This window comes from Cyprinodon tularosa, unplaced genomic scaffold (assembly GCF_016077235.1).
Source record: "Cyprinodon tularosa strain WSP-4 unplaced genomic scaffold, ASM1607723v1 ctg900, whole genome shotgun sequence".
In the NCBI taxonomy this organism is placed as follows: domain Eukaryota; kingdom Metazoa; phylum Chordata; class Actinopteri; order Cyprinodontiformes; family Cyprinodontidae; genus Cyprinodon; species Cyprinodon tularosa.
In genome coordinates, this window is record NW_024039675.1 from 258,139 (window position 1) to 281,543 (window position 23,405).

The following is a 23,405-nucleotide window of genomic DNA, read 5'->3' on the forward strand; positions in this document are numbered from 1 at the left end:
GTATCGTCAGAATGTTGGTCTTCCAAAAGAATCTCTCTCTCTGCAAGATTCATAGGCCCTCAGCAGCTATATGGGTTATTTTGTGTTGAGACACTGAAGCCGCTCAGTTTCTCTTTCTTGACATACAACTTGGTGGATATATTGGCTTAAGTGTTTGTTCTAGATCGCCTCATCTGCTGGGGCTGAGATGAATATCCTCCAGTTGTCGACACCAAGGCCTCTGGCTATGGCGTCATAAAAGAAAACCCATTTCAGTCTTCCTAGCAGTTTATGACAAAATTACGTATGTGAAGCCTCCAGCTGTTGATGTACTGAGTACTTAGCAGCGCTCCATAGATACAAAGCTGTCAGGAACATGCAATAAAGCATATTTTGTTTTGGAAATGAAGAGTAAAGAAGTGCTGCTGGTGATAACTGTCCTGAACATACATTGGCTTATTGCTTCGCACATCTGTTTCAAAGAGAGAGTTGTTCATTTCAAGGTCTTCTGTAGTACTCTCCTCACATTTCTCAGAATTTAAACCAGTGTTGAGCTGTTAGGTGTCACAACGTTTACATTTAGGATTTATAAAGTGTGATACTTATTAAGTTGGCTACATATCAGTGTCTTTCTTGTAGTTCTCTGTGTAGTCTGAATTTGGATTTTAACATTTCTAGTTCAAAATACTTCAAACAAACCCTCCTGCTGTTGGATTTTTTTAGCTGGGACATGTTGAGATTATGTAGCAGCCCTGAGTTCATTCCTTTCTAAAAGAGTCAAATTTGTGTAGGTGTCCCTATGGTGTTTGACTGCAAAAAAAACAGAGAAAAATAAATTGTCAGGCTGCTCAGTAGAGCAGCTCTATGGGGCGTTGCCTTGGAGCAAAAGATCATGGGTTAAAAGTCATTGCCTGGGGTCTTTTTGCATGAAGTCTGTATGTTCTCCCCGGGAATGCTTGGCTTTTCTTCAGGTAATTCATTTTCGGTAGAGGTGTAGGAAGACACCATAGTGCAAAAACATGGCTGTTGGTTAACCGTTCATTTTGATGGATGGATGGATGGATGGATGGATGGATGGATGGATGGATGGATGGATGAATTAATCCAGATAAGTGGGTTTTAAAATTTCCATCTGAGCCTACCACCATCATGTTTGCCCTGTCCAGTTGTTTAAAGCAAAGGTGGTGAACATGTTTTAAAATAGTATTCTCTACCTTGACTTTCTTGTGGAATCAGCTTCAGTCCAGTGGCAGTAGCTAATATGTGCTCAAACTAAATGAAGAAGCTTATAGAGTTATTTACCGTTTCACAGAAGCTCACTTGAGAAAAGTTGATCTAATACCATTAAAAACTGGCATGATATGGAGCATATGCTGAAGCTCCTCAAAATGCAAAATACTGTAGTTGTTTGAATTTGATGTCAATGATGTCTGGCCTGTATTTATTGATACATTTAGAGTCAGGCATTATAATTTAAATTAGGGTGAAAAATTCAATTCCATGGGCCAATTGAGGCACCTCCTATTTTCCTGACTGCTAAAGAATAAAATAGCGATTCTTGATTATTCTGCCAAAGTCATCAAAAATCATCCAGCATGAATTTAGATGCCTTACAGATGCATAATGAACAGAGAATACAGCTGCATCCAAATAAGCTGAGTGTATTACAAATGGCAGGAATCAGAGTTTACTCCTAAACATGCATCACAATGAGGTGAAGGTTAATAAAGCGCACACTTTAATAAACTCTGGGTTTGAATGCAAAAGAGGTAAGCATGCAGTGATAATGTAAAGGTTTTTGGGGAAGGGATGTAAAAATGTTTGGCTGGGTTATCTTCTGTACTGATTTCCAGTGGCTACTGTAGTTCTGCAGGCACTTCTGGAAAAACTGACTTAGGTGGAATGTAACTAAATGCAGCAGCAAACCACAGGCGAATTAGAATGCACTAGAGTGTAGTTGCCCTGCCCTTTTCAGACCAACTCAAAGGAAGCATTGCAATCAAGGGGTGTCTTTTACATCTAAACAAAATTGTGTGCTAGTCCTTTTTTTCCGTTCTGTATTGAACATATACAACCTAAAATTTCTTCACCCCTGAGAAGCTGAATGGACGCTGAGAAGGAACATGATGGACCAAGTTTCCACCTCTTACAAGGAGTATTTCACAGCTAAACACCAGAATGTTTCCATGTGACTCTCAGGACCCTGTGAGGGTAGTGGTAGACCATCATTTATCCGTATTTCACTCAACAATGCACAGCAGACCCTCTCTTTCTAAACAGTATGTTTTTTGTGTTACTCAGAAGAAGCCTCACAAGGGAAGTATATTACGTCTGTAATGCATGACACCTGGTCATGGTTAAAGTCTTATTCATAAATCCATTGCTACAGCTTGTTGGAATCCGCATCACCCAACCCCCCAGTCTTTTTCTGCACAAACGGGCCGTTTCAGACCCTCCACGATTGTTTTCAAATGACCTGACTTTGGAGTGATTCAATGCAGGAGCCAGTTGAAATGTAGACCACCATCAATAGTTTATGAATGCATTTGATAGAGACCCAAAGAGGTTTACTCAAGTCAGGGTAAAACCATTATCTGCTATGAATGAGTCAAATATTTGATAGTAACAGCCAATTCAGCACACTTCAAAAGAAAGCCTGCATGTTTTGGATGAAACCTAACAGGTTATGAAGCCTCTGCAGGGTGCACGACCAGTAAGGGAGGTGGTGAATTGGAAGGACATTAGAAAAGCAAAACGTGTGAAAAGTCCAAATGCTTCAAAACATGCCTTTTATCTGAAATGGAGGGTAAACAGAAACACTTCTGATGTAAAAACGTTAGCTTGTGGTTTTCTGATGTGTTAAGTTTATAATGATGACAGCTTTGTCTGAGATAGAGCCTGTTTTATTAAAGATTGTCTTACCATTGATATACTATTTATTCTGTATCGATTCCTCCATCCTACTATTATTCCCAAAACCTCCACTGTCCCTGATGAACATTTATTTCTTTTGAACCGAGACCTTTTATTGTTTATTAATAGTTCATTGCAGGTATATGTGGGATCTGATTCCACAAGCAGTATTTGTAAATATAAAAATGTCTTCTAACATGACTTTATTCTACAAATAGGCCAGATTTGTGGGGTGAATGACTAATAGTTGTCTTAAAAACAGTTTCTCCACCTGAGCTGCAGACCTATTGTTCCTCCAGAGTCCCAGTGATGCTGTTTGTTGGTTAACTTCAGCCCAGTCAGCTTAGGGGATGGACACCCTGGTAGGTTTGTAGTTGTAGTTGTGTCCCTTTTTGGATCTTTGTTTAAACAGTCTCCAAAGCTTAGGTTGTCGTTTACCCTTCATTTTCTTCAAACCTCTCCATGAATGTGTCCCTCACATGTTCTGGAAAGTTCCTCAGATAGCTTTTTCCAATTATGTACTCAAACAAATGCTGATGAAGATTCTCAGTCATCCAGGTCATACTCATTCCGTAAAAGTAAAAAAAAAAAAAAAAATCCACTGGGCTTGGTTTCCAAGGTTTCAAACTTTGGAAAACAAGTCCAGTGGATTATTATTATTTTTTTATTTTTACGGAAGTACTCAAACAAAACATTTTTTTCAGGTTATTAACAATTTTTTTCCCCAAACAGCCCATCTTAATTATATCTACCCCTTACTTTGTATTGATAGATCACCACAGTCCTTTTCCAATGCAATAAAACCTTGTGGTGGCAAAGGAATGAAACAGGACAAGTCGGCTAAGAATCGTCAAGAGCTCTGCGGCTCCTGTTAAAAAAGTTTATCTTTAAGTTTCAGCTCTCAGAAACCTGAAAAGGGACATACATATTATCTTGTACTGAAGCAGGATCTTGGCTTATTGTGTCAGTGGAATACTCTGATTGTTTCTTTTACAGTCTGCATCCACTTGGTTAAAAGGATGTTCTTTGCAGATCTTTGGCGAAGTGCAACTAAAGCTTACCCGGTTCCACTTCCATTTCATATTTCAGTTAAAGAATTAACTGTATAGCCTGTGCTTGTTGTCATCTAAATGCACCCTGGAAGCAGAAATGCTCTGCAGAGGAATTACTGTAGCAGGCTTTAAAAGGATTAACAGATTCATTTCTCAGCATCTCATTGGCAAAGCAGTGAGCGGAAAACATTCCATCATCAGATGCCAGGAAAATATTTCTCCAAATATCTAGCTTCGTGTTAGAGCCCACCATATAGCTGCAACAGCTGCAGAGCAACTTAAAGTGAACACTTACCACTGCAAAAGTCACAGACAGAACATTGTCTTTGAGAGTTTTTGTATTGAAACTCATTTTAATGGACCCTGGCTTGTAAAAACTGAAGTGTGTTTGGGTTTGCTAAGGCTTCTCAGGGAGAAGGGAACATGCATTTTGTCATAGTTGGAAACTTAGCAACTTGCTTTGTTTGTCCTAAAGTTAGAAACAGATATTTTAGAGAACCAATACAGTGGTTGCTGTTTTTAATTTGTTTTCACATCATTCAGATTAAATAAGTGTGCAGCGTGACTTTCCCCCTCTTCCATCCATCTTGCCTTAATTGACTCATGTAGTAACTTACGCCTGATTCAAACATTCTTTCTTCTTCTTCACCTACAGCTCCTAATTGAAACAAAATTGGAGCTAATCTGTCAAAATATGACATTTTTTACCTACTGGTGACAATAGGCCGACTGGTTATCATGTTAAGAATAAATGGTTGGCTGGAATGGCCTTAAGTCTCAGTTTAGAGCTTCAGGGATCTAATCTGTTTTAAAACACTTGATGCCAACTCTATTCGCTGTCTGCTATAAAAATGTGTTTCTGGCTACACCATAAAAACTGTTTCCATTTTCCAACTAGATTAGCTTTTGATGTTTTATGTAAGAAAGGTAAACAAACACCCACAGATCATCATTAACCTAATAAATGAAGCTGTATGAGAGATGCAGGCAGCCAGAAAAGTAGTTTTTGTTTTTCCATCTTAGACTTCCCTGAAGGAAACTGCTATCCAGCCATTATTAGTACACTCATGTGGAGCAAAATGATCTCTCACTGTAAATTTATAGCCTTTGGAGCCTTTGGCAGATTATGTGAAATGCTCATGTGTGTCGACATTTTTCAAGGAAAGAGATTTTCTTTTTGAGATAAACTAACTCTAAAATGCTTAGATATATAGTACCCAATGTTCCCTTCATGCGGTTATAGACAAAAGAATAGCACTTATGTTTACCAAATCCAAACAGAAGCAAACACAGTTTGAAGAAGTCTCCTGTGGTTACTTTTACAAAGGTAATTGATCCCGAGGAGAACCTCTGGAATGCAGATTTTGCTGTAAAGGGGCCAGATGCTCCGGGGTCACATGTGATCTCAGCTGTTTATCTCTGGGTCATCTCATTCCCCCTGGGGTTTATTTCTGCGGCTTTGACTGACACACTGTGGTCCATCAGATTGCATAGTTGGATAGGTAACACTGTTTTTTACTTGATGCAAAGTGATCCCTCCAACTATCTGTACTTTTTCTGTTGGTTTGGCTGATCACTTGTTGACCTCATTCTACTGTAGCAGCTAAGATATCCACATTTTTCTCTCACATACTCATTCTTTCCATCCACAGCAGAAAAAGAATGATTGACTATTTACTTTATGCCTTTAAATCAAAGCAAAGACTTCAAGCATATAATTGTTTTGAGCTCGGTCTCCTGAATTCCCTCTGAAATTTGAATATGTCTGGAGCTGCAAATATGTGCTTGGTGGCAAGCTTTGGTTTGCCTTCCCTCTGTAAGACACATCAGGCAGCAGAATCAGCAGATGCTGGCAATGAATGAAAAATGAGCACTCGTTTGACGCAATCAAACAAGTTTATGATGACATTTGATGATATTTCACTATTTCCATCTTCATTATAAATCCTTTTAATAAGTAATTCTTAACCCACGCACTTAAAAATTAGACATAAATTAATTTCTCTTTCTAGCTAAGTGTTTATCAATTAACACTGGGGATAAGTTAGCTGATAAATGCTCCAATTAAAAAAAAACAAAAGCTGCAAATATAAGCATCTTGAAACTTTTGTCTTAACATTTTTAAAGGTGTCATTACCAGGATATTAGATGGTTACATGCTAAAATTTGTATTGGGTCAGTTAAAAACTGCCATACACTCCAGGGTTGATCGAGAAAAGACCAAAATGGCACACGCTCCACATTACTTTATGTAATCCCTGGACCAACAATGAGGGACTCACAGCCAGTGTAGTGGTGCTGCTTGTGTAAGAAATGAGGAAACCATGGTAAACAAACCATTTCAGACGACTAATGTTGCCAAGCTACATCCCCATGCAGAGCACATAAAGACACATAAGGTCAAAATGAGCTCTATTTAATGTTTTTCTTATTCAAATGTTTATCAAAAAGTAATTTGAAGACAATTTTAGAAGGTTTCACAGTAAGATAGTGGGCGTTAAAAAGTCAGAATCAACCTATTTTACCATAACTAGATTATTTATAGCTATACTGAGTGTAAATCTGCTCGAGTGTAGGAGTTAATAGTCAGTGAATATTTGACCGCCTTGCAGGGTTACTTTTACTCTACATGCTGTCTATGACCTGCAAGTCTGGCAGGGTTACTTGATTTTGACACCAAAATTAGTAAAATTATTTCCAAAATTTTGTCACTGGTTAAAAAGTACTTTTTACACAAATTTGGAGAGGAATGTTATCTGAAACAGATTTATATTCAACTCTGTAGGTGTTTATTTTATTTTATTTTTTTTAAAAACTTTTTTACTGGGTTGGATACGTAAAATAATAGGTTATAACTTCTTTAAGGACCTACCAAGTACTTTACAGGGATTTTCCCGCTAATTGTTGTAACTTATTGACTATTGACCAATGTGAAGAGTGGAGGCGTCAAAAACCGAACACATATTCAGTATATTTATTTTTACCCTAAAGTTTTGTCTTTATAAAAGCACCACAAAAGTTAAAGTATGAAGTAATAATGATAAGTTATACAAATGGATAAATATAGTTCCTATTTGACAAGTTTTAATCAATATTAAGTCTTATGTCTATAATTATACAAACACAGTTTTATTTGACTGTGGTCAAATAAATCACAGTAAAAGCTGGAAACACATTGAATCTAACTTCTGATTTTTAGTGTAAATTTAAAAATAGAAGTTTTCTTTACTTCACTCTGCTGGAAAATAATAATAGAAGATATGGGCTATAGGTTAACTTTACAGTCATTTTTACCCTCCCTGTATATATGCCGCTTGAGAATGTTTATTGTTGGCCCACTATAAATAGACTGAGAGTTTCCCACCTGTTGGACAGGTGTTAGCCCACTGTACCAGAGAGCCCTCGTGAAACTATCCTTATAATATGTGGGACTAAATAAGTCAAGCTGTCACAATGCATCCGACCAAACATGATTGACTGTAATTCTAATCATGGTGAACAAATCCTTCCTTAAAAATTTTCTCATTTCTTCTTTCTCATGAAACAGCATCTTAAATATGTACTTCTGAATATTAGAAAAATAAAACCTTAAGACATTTCCCGTTTTTTCTGCTTTTTCTCCTCTTTGCACTTATCTCATCTTAACTTCGCTCTACATAGAATATATTTTAACCAATCAAGTCAACCAAGTAAACAAATAAAAACCTTATTTTCTGATTTCATCCCTGATATATCCCCAAAATGATAATCAAGTAGATTTTTCTACATGATTGTAAGATTTTAACCTAAATACAGCGACATGATTCTTTATTGTTCTTATTTAAATGATGAAGGTTTCAGTATTCCACTTGGAGATTGATTGGAGGAGCTGTTTGCAGATCAGAGATGTGTGTTTAATCCCCGCTGTGCTGCGCTTTTTGTCGCTGTTGACGGCCCAACAGTGAGTCAAACCAAACTTCATGGGACGCATTATTTCCTCCAGTTATTCTTAGCCTTCATAGCAGGCCGGATGACGGCATTTGCTCCGGCTGCCTAACACTAGATTCTGTGTGAACCACAGTGCAAAAAGAATACACGCCCTCACGAGCCTTCCATAAACACAGTCATGAATTCACACACACAGAATCCCCTCCCTGAATTGCTTTTCCTCCTTTCCCTTTTTTTTGTCAGCCTCATGTGAAGTCAACATGATCTTTTGTTGGTTCTCCAGCTATATTTATCATCCACATGCTACTTTAGGCTGTCATCTGCCAGATGCTGGGTCTGGTGCTAACCCCGCCAGCTCCCCACACCCCTTCTCGCCCCGGCCCCATTGCCCTGTTGATTCTGTCTGACGTTACTGCGTAATGATGCTGTCTGGCCTTAAATTACTCCGACTGCTTCTGGGTCCCATGGCAGCATTGATGGAGATCTTCAACTAGACAGGCTTTGGCACTGATATGCCTTCATGTCTCCACTCAACAAAAAGTAGCCCTCCTAAGCTCAGTCTCTTGGCGCCATTTTATGGGAAATAGAACAGGAAACTGGCTACTGCCATGAGGAAGACATCATATTTACTTGCATCACTGAAATTAGTCCATGTGGAAAATGTAAATGAGGACACTTTCATTACAGAAATCCATCAAGTGTTTCTAGCTTGTTAAGAATGCCCTCTGACAAAGTTAACTAATATAAAAAAAAACCTTCATTGAGCTTTACACATATGCTGTGTCTTACCTCCTATTAAAACCAGAAACTTAAATGTTTTTACCATGATTTTCATGACAGACCAACATACTTTTTCTAATAATAATCTTAAAATTGTAGCACATTTATGTATTAAGGTCTAAGAAAAGCTAATTAATAAGAAAACGCTATTGCTGCATGCACATCTGCATTTAGCATACTTTAAATGATGGGGATTGACTATATTAACCATTCCACTAATGTTTTAGCCTGCATGCAAAGACCTCTAAAAATCACAATGAACACACATTTCACAAAGGTAATGCTAGTGCCATGTTGTGGTGGAAGTATTTTTTCTTTTAACAGTGATGGAAAGCTAGTATATCAGGCATTTGTGGTTTAAATCCTGGTAAAGCCTTGTAAATGTGGCAGAAGGGGAAATAAAACATTAGCAACAGGACCTCGGCCCTCAAGTCTTCTAGTGCTACATAAAACGATTTGAGTAAAAGAATATTAATGTTTTAGAATGTCTCCAACTCCAGACCTAAATCCAAAAGAGAAATTTTGGCAAGCCTTAAAAAAGCTTTTAAAAATGTATGCTGGTAAAGGTAACATGAATATGAATGCAGTTAGTTATAATATGACAAAAGGGTTATAAATGACAAGAAAACAAACAAAATTCTTTACATCAACACCAAACCTAAACCTAATCCTGAAGGCAAAACAAACAGCATCATAGAGCCAAAAGCTTAATAACACACTCTAAAAAACAAACAAAAAAATAAAGCAATTTTTTCAAAGTGTGATATCTCATGATTAGCCACTCTGGCCTTGTGCTTGTGACTCATCTTCCCTTAGAGTTGGATGTCGGGGGGTGGCTCCCCAGACTGACAACGGATTTCTTTTTATTTAAAAAAATGAGTCATGCACAGCTTCCACAACTGTTAAAATAGCAGAGTCCTCTCTCCAGGGGATAGCAAGAGGCAGACAGTGTTGCAATAGAATACAGTCTCACTCTAATGAAATCCAATACATGGCATATATATGTATTATATATATATATATATATATATATATATATATATATATATATATATATATATATATATATATATATATATATATATATATATATATATATATATATATATTTATATATACCTAGTTTAACATTCGTTCAAACTCCTCCACTGACTGCTGTATTTTAACTTTTTTTTTTCACTTCCATTATTTTGGCTATATTAGGTTAGAGAAAACAGGAGGCGACAAGATGATTAAAGTCCTTCTTGTTCCAAGCCAGTTCCAGATGTTTGAGGGGAAACCTTGAGCTTTTCCCAACGCTGTTCCACCAATCAGGGAGCAGCTCCCATGATGTGATTCATGCTGCCTTTCCAGAGGCTCAGCATGCATTCTCCATGCCAAAACTAATGTAAGACTAAAAATTATGACATACAGTATCTTCTGAAAATATTTATACTCACATCTTTTTCAGCCACAGACTAAAATGTTTTTTTTTTTAATAAACTTTGGCAAAGAAGAGAGTCTGAACTGCATAAGTACTCAACACTGCAACTAATGGCTTATCTACTGCATAGAAACTCTATTTTTTCTTCACTCTTGCTTACAAAAAGCTGAACTAGTCAAAACCTTGAGTACTTTTTAAACTATTCTGAAGATCTGAGATTTAGGTCTTGGCAAATCATTTACCAATATGCTTTGACCTAAACCTTCACATTCTAGTACAGGTTTAGTGTCGTTGTCTTGCTGTGAGGTGACCCTCTACGCCGGGATCCAGTCCTTTGAAGCTTCATAAAAGTTTACTTCCATGCTTTCCTGATTATTTATTATGCATGTACTCAACAACTGATAATTAAAATTATTTAAATCAGTTTCAGATTTAGGCAACAGGATGTGTAATGAAACAAATTCTGAACACCACATGGACCCATAAATAATAATCACCGATGTTCAGATTTGTTTTAGAAATACTTTTTTAAAACTTCTTCAGGCACTTTAATTATTTGTTAAAGTGCATGATTGTTTTTTTTTTTCTCACCAAATTTCCCACTGTCTCTCCCCTTCCAATCCTCTGAGGTTTTATCCAGGAACCAAGAGTTGATTATTTTTTCTCCTCTAGTCACACTGTTTAACCTCATGTTGTTGCTGCTGCTGCAGGTAATGCTATGCTCTCAGAATTGCATAAAATAACACAGCTACAAGGTAATCACAACAATCTGAAGTCCCAGATTGCCACTTACAGACCTTGAATTTGGGTGTAGCCCATCTGTCACTAAACTGCTGCACAAGCGCCTTCAACCAATTGATGTTTTCCAAGTGAAAAGGTTATAAAAACAAAGAAGGACCACCACCAGATGGCCTTTGACCTTCCACCTAGGATCAGAATTTGGGTCTGTGTTTATGTACAGAAACTCTTTTGTGTACACAAGCGTGCTAAATAAGGTCTGTGTGTGGGCTGGGTTCCTGCTCTAAGCAGATCACAGCCCTAGAATATAATCCGTGCTGCTTCCCTTTGACAGCCAGCCACCTCAAAGGGAGCAGCGTGGGGAAAGATCATCTGCCAAGGGAGGATAGAGTCCTCAAGGCGAGTGATGTGTCTTCCTTTTTTTCTGTTTGTTAGGTCTCCTGCATCACAATGAGAATAAAATGAGCTCTTTTGCTTTTGAACTCTCTGAGAACTAACACTGGATTCAATAAGAATGCAGAATTTATCTCTCTTTTTTTGGAAGACAAGTTCCTCTGGCACATCTGTGAAGGACAACCAGATGGCTTCGGCTCCTGCCCCCCTGCCTCACCTGAAGAGCAATTCTTTCCAGTGCTACATGACTCATACATTATGTTTGCAGATATGGCCTTTCACCACGCTTATTATCGCTCAGTGCCTCGCTTGGGAAATAAAAACATGAGATACTGCAAAAGACGTTGGGAGGAGAGGGACAGAGACGGTCACAGTCATCCACATGTCATATTTTTCCAAGCCAAAGAAGATCTCAAATTCAATAAGGCTCGGAATAAAATTTCAAAGAATGTATGGCATCTAGGGGTTTATGCCACTGCATTCCTGTAGCTTATGAGAGTCATACTGTTTATATTATGTTTCTTTTCTTAAATTTTGTGAGATAAGAAAGGAAATAGATCTTGGATGTCCTTGTTACGTTGATTTTCACACAGATTATAGTGTATTTCGGCACATTCGTCATTCAGCTGCAGTTGGTCGGTTGACTTTTTGGCATAAATTATCTGCTCGCTTCATCAAATCCTAGGAACTTAATCTGTTTGCTGGTTTGTTGTATGCTCCACTGAATATGGCAGACCAGGATTTTATTTATTCTTTTATTCTAAGCTAAAAGATGATGCCAGCATTTTAGAATTTATTAGATCCCCCATAGTTGCTTCCTGCGGTACTTCTGTCTGACCAGGAGCTGAAACTGTTATACCACTTTGATCACAGACCACCTGGATACCAGAGGCAAGACTAGGAGACCTTAGATACATTTTTTAAGCGATCGTTCTTGTTTGATTTCATGCTGAAATTTAATGATAGTAAATATAATAAAAAAAAAAATCTAAATATTGCATGTTTCTAATGAGTGCATAGCAGACTTTGTGTTGGATTCTCTAATAACCTGTAGCCCTGAGGTTTATTTCAGTGCTTTTTTGAGCGTAGGGCCTGGAGCAGCTGCTCAGTTGGTTGTCTGCCCTTGATCCAAGGTTACCCAGTTTTACAAGCAAGGGGAACTAAAAGAGTATAACAATTTCCAAAGCTAACTTTTCTGTTAAGAAAAAATCTCTTTAGTTTCTTTTATTTGTGGAGTAACTTTCACTAACTTGTTATTAATGAGTTGCTAAAGCTGTGAAAATCTAGATGCTAAAGTATTCCCTTTATGATTGTATCAAGGTTCATTCAGTTTTACATGTGATTCAGTGTAATGAATGTGTCACCACCAACCCGTTCACGTTTCTAACCGGTTTTCCCCACTCAGTGACACACCCACTGAGAAGGCCACTCTTGTGATTGGCAGCTCCATAGTCAGAAACGTGGCATTAGAGACACCAGGGACCATAGTCAAATGTTTGCCGGGGGCCAGAACGGGCGACATCAAATCCTACCTGAAACTACTGGCTAAGGATAAGGTTAAATACAGTAAGATTGTTATTCACGCTGGTGGTAATGACACCCGGTTACGCCGATCGGAGGTCACTAAAATTAGTGTGGCTTCGGTGTGTAAGTTTGCCAAAAAAATGTCGGACTCCGTAATTTTCTCTAGTCCCCTCCCTGATCTGACCAGTGATGACATGTTTAGCCGCATGTCGTCATTCAACCGCTGGTTGTCTAGGTGGTGTCCTGAAAACAATGTGGGCTACATTAATAATTGGCAATCCTTTTGGGGAAAGCCTGGTCTGATTCGGAGAGACGGCATCCATCCCACTTTGGATGGTGCAGCTCTTCTTTCTAGGAATCTGGCCACATTTATTAGTCCTCCAAAACCCTGACCACCCAGGGTGCAGACCAGGAAGCAGAGTTGTAGTTTAACACACATCTCTGCAGCTTCTCTACTGTTACCCACTCTTTACTCCATCCAGACAGTGTCTTGCCCACGACCAAAATCTAATAAATTAGCAAAGATTCCCAAAGGAGTAAATCATGATAATCTAATTAAAATCAAAATAACTCCAATTGGGGAAAAAGTTAAAACAATTAAATGCGGTCTGTTTAACATAAGATCGCTTTCCTCTAAAAGTCTACTAGTTAATGACTTGATTTGTGATAATCACATTGACTTGTTTTGCCTTACAGAAACCTGGCTGCAGCAAGAGGATTATGTGAGCATAAATGAGGCAACTCCTTCAAGCTATTTAAATTTTCACATCCCCAGAAGTTCTGGGCGAGGAGGAGGAGTAGCAACAATCTTCCAGTCTGACTTACTGATTACTCCCAAAACAATTAATACCTACAACTCTTTTGAACATTTAACCCTTAATTTCCCTGATCCAAATTTCAAGGCAAGAAAACCTCTTCTTTTTGTAACTTTGTATCGTCCACCAGGTCCTTACTCTGAATTTTTAGATGAGTTTTCAGAGTTCCTTTCTGATTTGGTATTAAATACTGACAGGGTCATCATAGTGGGAGATTTTAACATCCATGCTGACATTTAAGGCGATAGCTTAAGAGCAGCCTTTAATGCTATCTTAGACACTATTGGCTTTGTTCAAAATGTGAATAGTCCCACGCATTCTCATCTTCATACTTTGGATCTTGTGCTGACATACGGCATAGAATGTGAAGAAATAACAGTATTTCCTCACAACCCTGTCCTCTCTGACCACTTTCTAATAACCTTCAGGATTACTTTAACAGAGTTCTCCTCCCCCAAAAGAAGGTTCAATTTTAGTAGATCTTTATCAGATAGTGCAGTTATAAATTTTAAAGAATCTGCTTCACTTTCTCTCTCCTCTGTGTCACTGAGCAGTGCTGCAGAGTGCAAAAGCTTAGCTTATTCCCCTTCACAGGTTGATGATTTTGTTGATGGGGTTGCTAGTTCTCTGCGTATTGCCTTAGACAACGCAGCTCCTTTGAAAATGAAAACCGTTAAAAATAGAAAGCTTGCTCCTTGGTTTAATGCAGAGCTGCGTACTTTGAAGCAAAATGCTAGGAAACTGGAGAGAAAATATCGCTCCACAGGCCTGCGAGAGTCCTTCCTAGTCTGGAAAAATGGTTTACTGCTGTATAAGAGGACTCTTTGTAAAGCAAGAGCAGCATACTTCTCCTCATTAATAGAGGAGAATAAGAATAATCCTAGATTTCTTTTTAATACAGTTGCCAAACTCACCCAGAGCCATAGCTCTGTTGAACCGTCCATTCCACCTGCTCTTAGCAGCAATGATTTTATGGGATTCTTTATAAATAAGATTGATCTTATTAAAAATAAGATCATAAGCACTCCTCTATCCGCGATTGTACCTGAGGTAGTCATGGAATCTGAACCGGGTTTAGACTGCTTTGATCCAGTTGAACTCTCTGAATTAGCAAAATTATTGTCTTCATCTAAGCCTTCAACTTGTATGTTAGATCCAGTTCCAACCAGGTTATTTAAGGAGGTATTCCCTTTGATCTCCTCCTCCATTTTAGATGTGATTAATCTATCTCTGTTACAGGGATATGTACCTAAAGCTTTTAAGGTTGCTGTAATTAAACCTCTGCTTAAGAAACCGTCTCTTGACCCAGATGACTTGGTCAATTATAGACCTATATCCAATCTTCCTTTCTTATCCAAAATTCTTGAGAAAGTAGTTGCCAAACAAGTTTGCGATCACTTCCACCATAATGAACTTTTTGAAGAGTTTCAGTCTGGCTTTAGAGCTCATCATAGCACTGAAACAGCTCTGGTGAAAGTCACTAATGATATTCTCATGGCCTCAGATAATGGACTTGTATCTGTGCTCGTCCTGTTGGATCTTAGTGCTGCATTTGATACAGTTGACCATAATATTCTTTTAGAAAGACTTGAATATTTTGTTGGAATTAAAGGAACAGCACTAGACTGGTTTAAATCTTATCTATCTGATCGAATTCAGTTTGTTCATGTTAATGATAGATCTTCAACACGCTCAAAGGTTACCTGTGGAGTACCACAGGGATCAGTGCTAGGACCAATTCTCTTTACTTTATACATGCTCCCAATTGGTAGAGTTATTAGACAGCATGGGATTAATTTCCACTGTTACGCTGATGATACCCAGCTATATCTGTCTATAAATCCAGATGAAGCTAACCCATTACATAGATTACAGGCATGTCTTGAAGACATAAAAACCTGGATGACTCTTAACTTTCTGCTCCTGAATGCAGACAAAACAGAAGTTATAGTCTTTGGACCAGAGTCTCTGAAAAAGAAACTGATTAGCCAGTCACTTCATTTGGATGGGATTAAACTGATTTCAGATAATAAAGTAAAAAATCTTGGTGTTATTTTTGATCAGGACCTGTCATTTAAATCCCACATCAAAGAGGTTTCTAGAATTTCCTTCTTTCATCTGAGGAACATTACAAAAATTAGAAATATCCTGTCCAGGGGTGATGCTGAGAAACTAGTCCATGCATTTGTTACTTCAAGGCTGGACTATTGTAATTCTTTACTATCAGGAAGTCCACAAACTGTAGTTAAAAGCCTTCAGCTGATCCAAAATGCTGCAGCCAGAGTTCTAATGAAAATTAAAAAGAGAGATCATATCTCGCCTATCCTGGCTTCTCTTCATTGGCTTCCTGTTAAATCAAGAATAGAATTTAAAATCCTCCTTCTCACATATAAAGCCTTAAATGGCCAAGCTCCATCTTATATCAGAGATCTGATTGTTCCTTATGTTCCTAACAGAGCACTTCGCTCTCAATCTGCAGGTTTACTAATCGTTACTAGAATTTCTAAAAGTAGAATGGGAGGCAGATCTTTTAGTTATCAGGCTCCTCTCCTGTGGAACCAACTACCAGTTTTAGTCCGTGAGGCAGACACCCTGTCTACTTTTAAGGCTAGGCTTAAAACTTTCCTTTTTGATAAAGCTTATAGTTAGGGTGGCTCAGGTTATCCTGAGCTATCTCTATAGTTATGCTGCTATAGGCTTAGACTTTTGGAGGACATAGGGACCCCCATTTCATCATTCTGCTTTATTCTCTCTCTGTTCTCCTATTCTGCAGAATCTGTTAGTTCAATCTCTAACCTTCTACTCTCTCTGCTTTTCCTCAGAGTAGCTTTGCCTCGTCTGTTCCTGCTTGGCTGTGACGTCATCCTGGAAAGAAACATCAGCTGTGCTGCTTCTATCAACACCCTTGTTTGTAGATGTTGGAGATCGGCCTGTTTTCCAGTGTGGTCCTGTTTCTCTGACCGTGACTGAGTGGATGTGCTCTCTTCGTCCTCTGGCATGGGAGCTGCCTTGGAGCTCGTCTGCCTGGCTGCGTGTTTCCTGGACGGGGCCGCCTTTTACAGCTGCTTTTTGTATCTCTGCTTCTGTCTTCTGTCAGATGGCCGCTCACACTGAGCCTGGTTCTGCTGGAGGTTTCTTCCTGTTAAAAGGGAGTTTTTCCTCTCCACTGTCGCTACAAGCATGCTTAGTGTGGGGGATTGTATTTGAGTCAATGAGTCAATGCAATCAACTGGTTTTCCTTAGATAGAAAACTTTGTATCAATTTGACTGTATGATCTGGTTGAACTGTAAAGTGCCTTGAGATGACATGTGTTGTGAATTTGGCGCTATATAAATAAACTGAATTGAATTTAATTGAATTGAATTTAATGGTCAGATACACATTTGAGCAAGAAATCTATATCTGACCAAATCAGCAAACTTAAATGATTGACAAAGTTAGCATGTCTTGCTGAAAGACATCTCGTCAGAGGTATGAGCAGAGATGTTATGTGAATTAAACCTACTCTGGGCTGAAATTTACTGCTTATGCTATAGCTGCAGGTTGGAAAATTCATCCTGCAGAGAAGAGACAAAGTTCGAAAGAAGGAAGGAGCAAGGCAAGGCTGGCTGCTCATAGAGACAACCTGTGCTACTGAGCTTCAAGGATGTTTGCCTCGGGCCAGAATGCCCCAAAATAGTTAATAAACCATGACGCCCTGAAACCTTCGCTCTGAAAGAAGCAGCCAGAAATGTCAAGCAAGCAGTGAGGGACTTATTTTATGAGAAAAATGATCAATATTGATTGTTTCCCATGCTCAGTGATGTTAGAAACGTCTTGCTATCATGAAACCAAAAGGACAAGCTTGTCAGTGAGCAGAATATCTTCCATACAAATTGACTTGCACGTAAAGAAAATGTAGTCATTCTAACGCAAAGACACCTCTAGAGTTTGTTAAAAGGAAAAAAAAGCCCAGTAACTGCTTTTAAATATTTAAAGTATTATTTCTTATTACTTTCATAGGAAAACTGCTATATAATTTTGAAGGGAACTTCTTCATTTACGCATGCAAAAGTCTGACTCCTTTACAGAGATGTCTTCATCAGATTTAAAGTCCATTTTAGAGGCTCTACATATATGCCGAAAAAAAAAATTGATTTGGACATGTCAAGCTGTTTTTAGCTTAGCATGGTTTGCATTGCTACTGTAACTGTTTCCATCAATATCTTACAAAGAAAGCAGACATTCACCTTTGCTCAGAGACTACCAGATGTTGTAATAAAACAGAGCAATGTTGCTGGAATAATTACAATAGAATAGTATATAAAATAACATAAAAAAGACAATAAAAAACCAATTGAAATCATAAAGTCAAAATAGACTTTGCAGAAAAGGTAAAAACTGATAAAAGTTGCAGTTATAAAAAAAAAGGATCCCTCTCCCTTGTGGAAACTTGACCACAGCTTGCTTGAATGTAGAATAATTAATATTACTGCCTGATTTAATCCTGAAAATATGGAAAACGGACAGTCCACGAAGACAAATTTCAGTTTTGTTTATCTTCTTTTCATCTCCCTGCTGTCTCATACTATGTATTTTTTTCTTTGTTTTACTTTTGTTTTGCAGAAAATCCCAAATGCACAAAAATGGATCCTAAAAAGGCAAATTTGGGCTGCTGTGAATGGAGATGTTAATGGGGTGAGAAAAATATCTTGTCATTATCTGTTCACTGGAGAAAAAAGTAGCAGCACACGTGTTCTTTGAAGGAGGAGAGCTTTGAAAAGTACATTTAACAACCAGAGGCTTCCTGTTTTTATAAACATCCTGACAAAAAAGTGAGACGGTCACCATACCAACCAAACATGTGCGACTTTGAGGAGGATTTGGATTGGACGGAACGGGCTGGTCATTTTTTTTCATAAATCCTGTGAAAGGATGACTTAAGAGAACCTAAATGGTTGCTGAGGAGATACAGGGCTGTTAGGATGTTTTGAGGGGAAAAAAAACTCGAAACAGGAACATGTCATGTTCAATTTTAGATACAGCTATGATAAAGTGAGCATCCCCTGATGTGGAAAAGTGCTCTCACATGGTTGCTCAATACAACGCAGCGCAGCCTGTCTGTGTCTGAGCCATAAAAATGTCACTTTTACATTTCACAGTGGAACCATATCAGCATCTAAAAGTTTGCTGAATAGTTAGTATGCTTTTAAAGAAGGAATACCAGCTTTTATTTGTATGATATTAGAATCAAGTCACTTTTCACTACGATAATTTCATTAAAATAAATTTTTGTTAATGTTTTATATATAAGCCATTTAGCTCATTTATATTTTAATCAACCATTTCAGCTTGCCAATGCAATCTTTTATAACAATTAATATATCTTTGGTACTAATTCCAGCCTGAACATTTTAATTAGATTTCCACCAACTATGTAACTTTTGTCCTTATTTTATGTGTCCTGCAGAGAACAGCGTACTGAACTGTTTAAGTTTGCATCCTTCTTACACTAATGAAGTTATAAAATAGTAGTTGACAAAACATTTAAGCGAAATCGTTGATGTAGAAATCTAATTTGCTACTAGCAAAAACCAAAAAACAACAAAAAAGAAACTCTAAAACAAATAGTAAAATGACTTCATTTCTGTTTTTTTTTTTTTTTTTTTTTTACATTTTTATTAGTTTTGTGTTGTGAAAAACAGAAAAAATAGAAAATTATACAGATTATAGACTACCTGACCTCTTAGTGCTGTAAAGTCTGAGGTGTGTTACATCTGGTAATATGCGTCACCTCTAAGTGTTGGAGGTGGAAGAGCATAAGGTTTCTTACATCCAGCAGCTCCATGAAGTCACAGAGTCTTTGCAGATTATTCCAGTAGCTACCTTTGAAGCGTTAGGGAAATTTATGCTCAAAAAGGTTAAGGCCTACCAGCACCCGTATAGCACCAAACCATTACCCTCTCACCACCATGCTTAACTGTAGGCAAGACAGACCTGCCTGTGTACTCCTCCCCTATGCCATTCCACTGGACATGGTCCCACTAATTTATGTCTTTGTATCACTTAGCTACTTTCCTGTGCATCAGCTTTGGAAAAGGCTTCCTTCTGTGATAACAGCCATATAGACCAGTTTGATGCATACACTATGGTCTAAGGACTTACAGGATGACCCTCCACATCTGCAAGCTCAGTGGTAATGCTGACAGAACTCATACCTCTAGACATAATGCAGAGCATATGCGCTAAACAATAATAAATTGACCTCAGTTTGACCTGTTTGAATCAGAACCCATCCTTTTTAACAGCTGTATGACCTTTGCACTGGCCCCGAGGCTCAGTTTTAGGGTTCTGGTAATCCTCTTACAGGTTGAGCCATCTTTATGTACAGACACACTTCATACTTTATTTCATATCTTTACAGGGACCATTGCAACAAAGTGCAAGGTTGAAATTCCACTTAAAGTTTTTTCCCTCAAGTGAAATGTTTCAAAGTGATTAGAGCAGTTTGGTAGGAGAAGCAGCTACATTTAGCCAAAATGCATCAGCAGTTACATGCTTCATCTTACTTAGAAAGTTTTCTACATGAAAGCAGAGACATGGAATCTGCCCTGTTAATGATTTGGTGATGCCTAAATTGCAGCACAGGTATGGAACCTAGATCCTTTACTAGCAGAAAATAACAGCACACGAAACTGTAAGGCTACGCCTGTGAGAACAATTTATTATGACAGGGGAGGCTCACTGTGCCTCATCTAAACAACTTCTACTTTGTGCAAGATGTTCTAGGACCAAACTGTTACATACAGATCTCTTAGGAACAAACTGATGACAGTAAAAGGCAACAAAAATCCCATGAACAGCAAAGCGTTGACATTAGAATTGGTGGAATTCAAGAAAAAGTTGTAATCCTCTTTTACCCTTATTGATCATTTACATAAGAGCTTATCAGCAGCTTGTGGTAGGTGTTTTCTGGAGCGATCAGGGGCCCCAGAATCTAATCAGGGACCTGGTACATCTGGTCAACATTAACATTTAGGTCTCCGGGGTCACTGGGGGAGTTCTGTCACACTGAGAAGGCGGGAAAATTGCCAGCACATGTAATTAGATTAGGAGAAACCTCTCCTTTGTGCAGATTTTCCCCAATTCATCCTACTATCATTTTCATTAGAGGAACATTTGGTCCTACAAGAAAGCAGCAAAAGCCATTAAGCATTTCCAATTTCTACCCTGTTTATACCATATGTTTCAACATGTTTTATCTGACTTTCATGCAACAGACAAACACAGCTGTGTTTGTCATAGACATGAAACCCTGCCATAGATTTTAAAGCTTTATCTAGCTGTTAGCTAAACCATACCCTCTCAATGCTGACTGTATGCTATGGGGTGTTGCCCCGTTGCTCCCTCTGAAGCATCAGCTTTCATCAACTCTGAGTTTTGATGTTCCTATTTCTATATTAATGCATCCCCACAGTATGATGCTGCCAGTACCATGTTTAATTTGGGGAAGTGTGTGTGTACTCCAGTTAATAGGTTTTGGGTTATTTACTTTGACCCACTCACAATTTTGTTTTTTTACTAATAAACAGTCTGTTTTGGTCCCCTGCATGTTTTACCTTCCAAAGACAATGTTACAAAAAGTACAAAGACATTCATCGAGCACTAGGACCAAGCGGAAAACCACAGCTAAAGCTAAAGCCCACTTCCCTGAGTTTAGACCGCCCACAAGCTCCTGATTACCCCACCATCTTTCCTAGTCTGTTTGGCTGTCACCGCTGTCACTCCTGGGAAGCTCATTTGACAAACATCTGATGCGCCACTGAATCAGGTCTGTGATAGGATGGTCAAAAATGCAGAAGTTAGTTATATAAAAAAATATTTGCAACCCCCCCCACACACACACACACACACTTCTGAAATCAAATTTTGTCCAGGCAAACTACCTTCATACTTTCCTATCATTTTAATTCCAGAATTGCTTTCCTCTTTTAATTCCTCCATAAATGTCAACAAATGCAAGGTGTTAGACTAACTGTTGTTCTGTAGTCTGAGTCACATATAAAATCAAAGTGAAACTTATCAACTCTCTGTGGAAAAAAGTTGAAAAGTTCAAGGCCTTCGAGTATATCTTGCAAGGCACTGCAAATCCTCAACAAACTGCATTTGATTCATCGTGCACCCCGACAGCACCGGCTGTAAAGCTATGTGATGTCTGCACCATACTTCAGACCGTTATGAAAACTGTGCCTCACAAATTGCCAGCAGATGCGATTTGACCACACTCCAACAAGCCACTGTCGGGTCGATGTGCTGCTAAGTCCTCTAGCTGAGGTGTCACCGTCGTCACAGCATTCAGTGAGGCTTATCTGCAAATGAGCAAACAGGAGGGGCAGACGACTCTTTTTATGCCTCTGAAGAATTGATCACAGCACTGAGGAAAATCGAGTACGGCTTCCCAGCTGAGCTTTGATTCTGTGCCACCAAAACAAAGCCTTATTCTCGTGTTCTGATCAAAGCTACTTTTTTCCCCCACGTTAACTGCCAATGAGCCTCTCCTGGAGAGATTTGGCAGGGACTTAATTGAAGTGGAATGTGTGCTGACACTTTGGAAATCTGAAGGCAGAAATGGGGGGAAACAGCGTGCTCAACAGCTGTCCGAGCCCAAGACTTAAGCTGTCAACTTGTCATTCATACATTTTTTATGCTTATATGATTTTTTTTTTTTTTTTTTAACTAGGATTGGTAATTTTTAATTCGAAGACCCTTTGGTTTTGCATCAAATAGGGACAAAGTATACCTGTGCCACTTCACCCAGTCCCAAGGGACCGTTGTAGGGGCCTCAGCCATAAAGCAGCCACCTCCCTCACACACGCTGCCTTTCTCACACATTTATAGCTCCCTTACTTTCATCTCTTCTCCCCGGGTGAATAAGGAGCAGCTCTTCTCGTCACCGTGGACTTTCCTTTGAAAGAGCCATTCATTGCACCCGACACAGGGCATCTATAAGCTCAGAAGGCTTCAGCTTCACAACCTCCTGCCTTTTGGCAACACGCTTTAAAAGTAAACATTCGCAAGAAAAATAAACTCAAATTTTCACCGCAGGCTGAGGCAAAAGGCAAAAAAAAGAAAAAAATCTGAAATTTGATGAGAGCAGATGTCACATCAGACCTTGAACCAGGATTAGAATATGGCACATCTTTTCCCAAATTTAAGAAATAGGAAGGCTTCAACACAATGAATGAAATAGGCAAGGAGAATGTGAAAGCAAGGAGGGACTTTAAAAAAAAATAGCATTAAAGTTGGAGACAGTTTAGAGGAAGTTTGATGCATTAGCTCTCCAGCCTGTCATACTTTGATTTATGCAACGACCAAGCTTTAAGTCAGGGACAGGGATCTGATCTCCCTTCATATATCTTTGACTTGACAGAAGGGAGCAGGAGCAAACAGGACACTAACAGAGTGATTTGCAGTGGCGCTTACCTCCATGCACAGGGCTGTGGAGACAGATCAGCGGGGTCAGGAAGGCACCGACCAGGACTGGTAGCAGGGCTCTCATGGTTGGGCTGCTGAACGTTAACTCCTGCACTCTGACGTTAAAGACGCTCCATTCAGAAGGGACTGAATGACTTTCCAGTTTGGGGGGGATCTGCTAAAGGATACTTCTGTATGAGAGTGGGGCAGGGCCGGGGTGGGACCACAAGAGGGACGCCCTCCTTTTTTTCCCCCATCTACTGCTCTGACACTCTGATTACATCTATGTGAGGCTGGAAAATCATATGCTGTGCCTTTGTGCTGACACAGCACTCAGACTCTCCCAGATGAACAGCCTGTTGATTTACACTTATGTGTAAAAGAAGAAGTAAATCTTATTAGCATAC

The 23,405-nt window shown here is 38.8% G+C and overlaps 1 protein-coding gene across 1 annotated transcript in view; it reads right to left on the reverse strand.

Annotated features, from left to right (window-relative positions):
* The window catches only part of cspg4 (chondroitin sulfate proteoglycan 4), a 103,083-nt gene extending 79,905 nt beyond the window's left edge, over nucleotides 1-23,178 (reverse strand). The window contains exon 1 of the mRNA XM_038274243.1: nucleotides 23,008-23,178. Within this exon, the coding sequence (XP_038130171.1) occupies nucleotides 23,008-23,083 (76 nt within the window). The 5' untranslated portion in view covers nucleotides 23,084-23,178. The remainder of the gene's footprint in view (nucleotides 1-23,007) is intronic.
* Nucleotides 23,179-23,405: the final 227 nt, after the last annotated feature.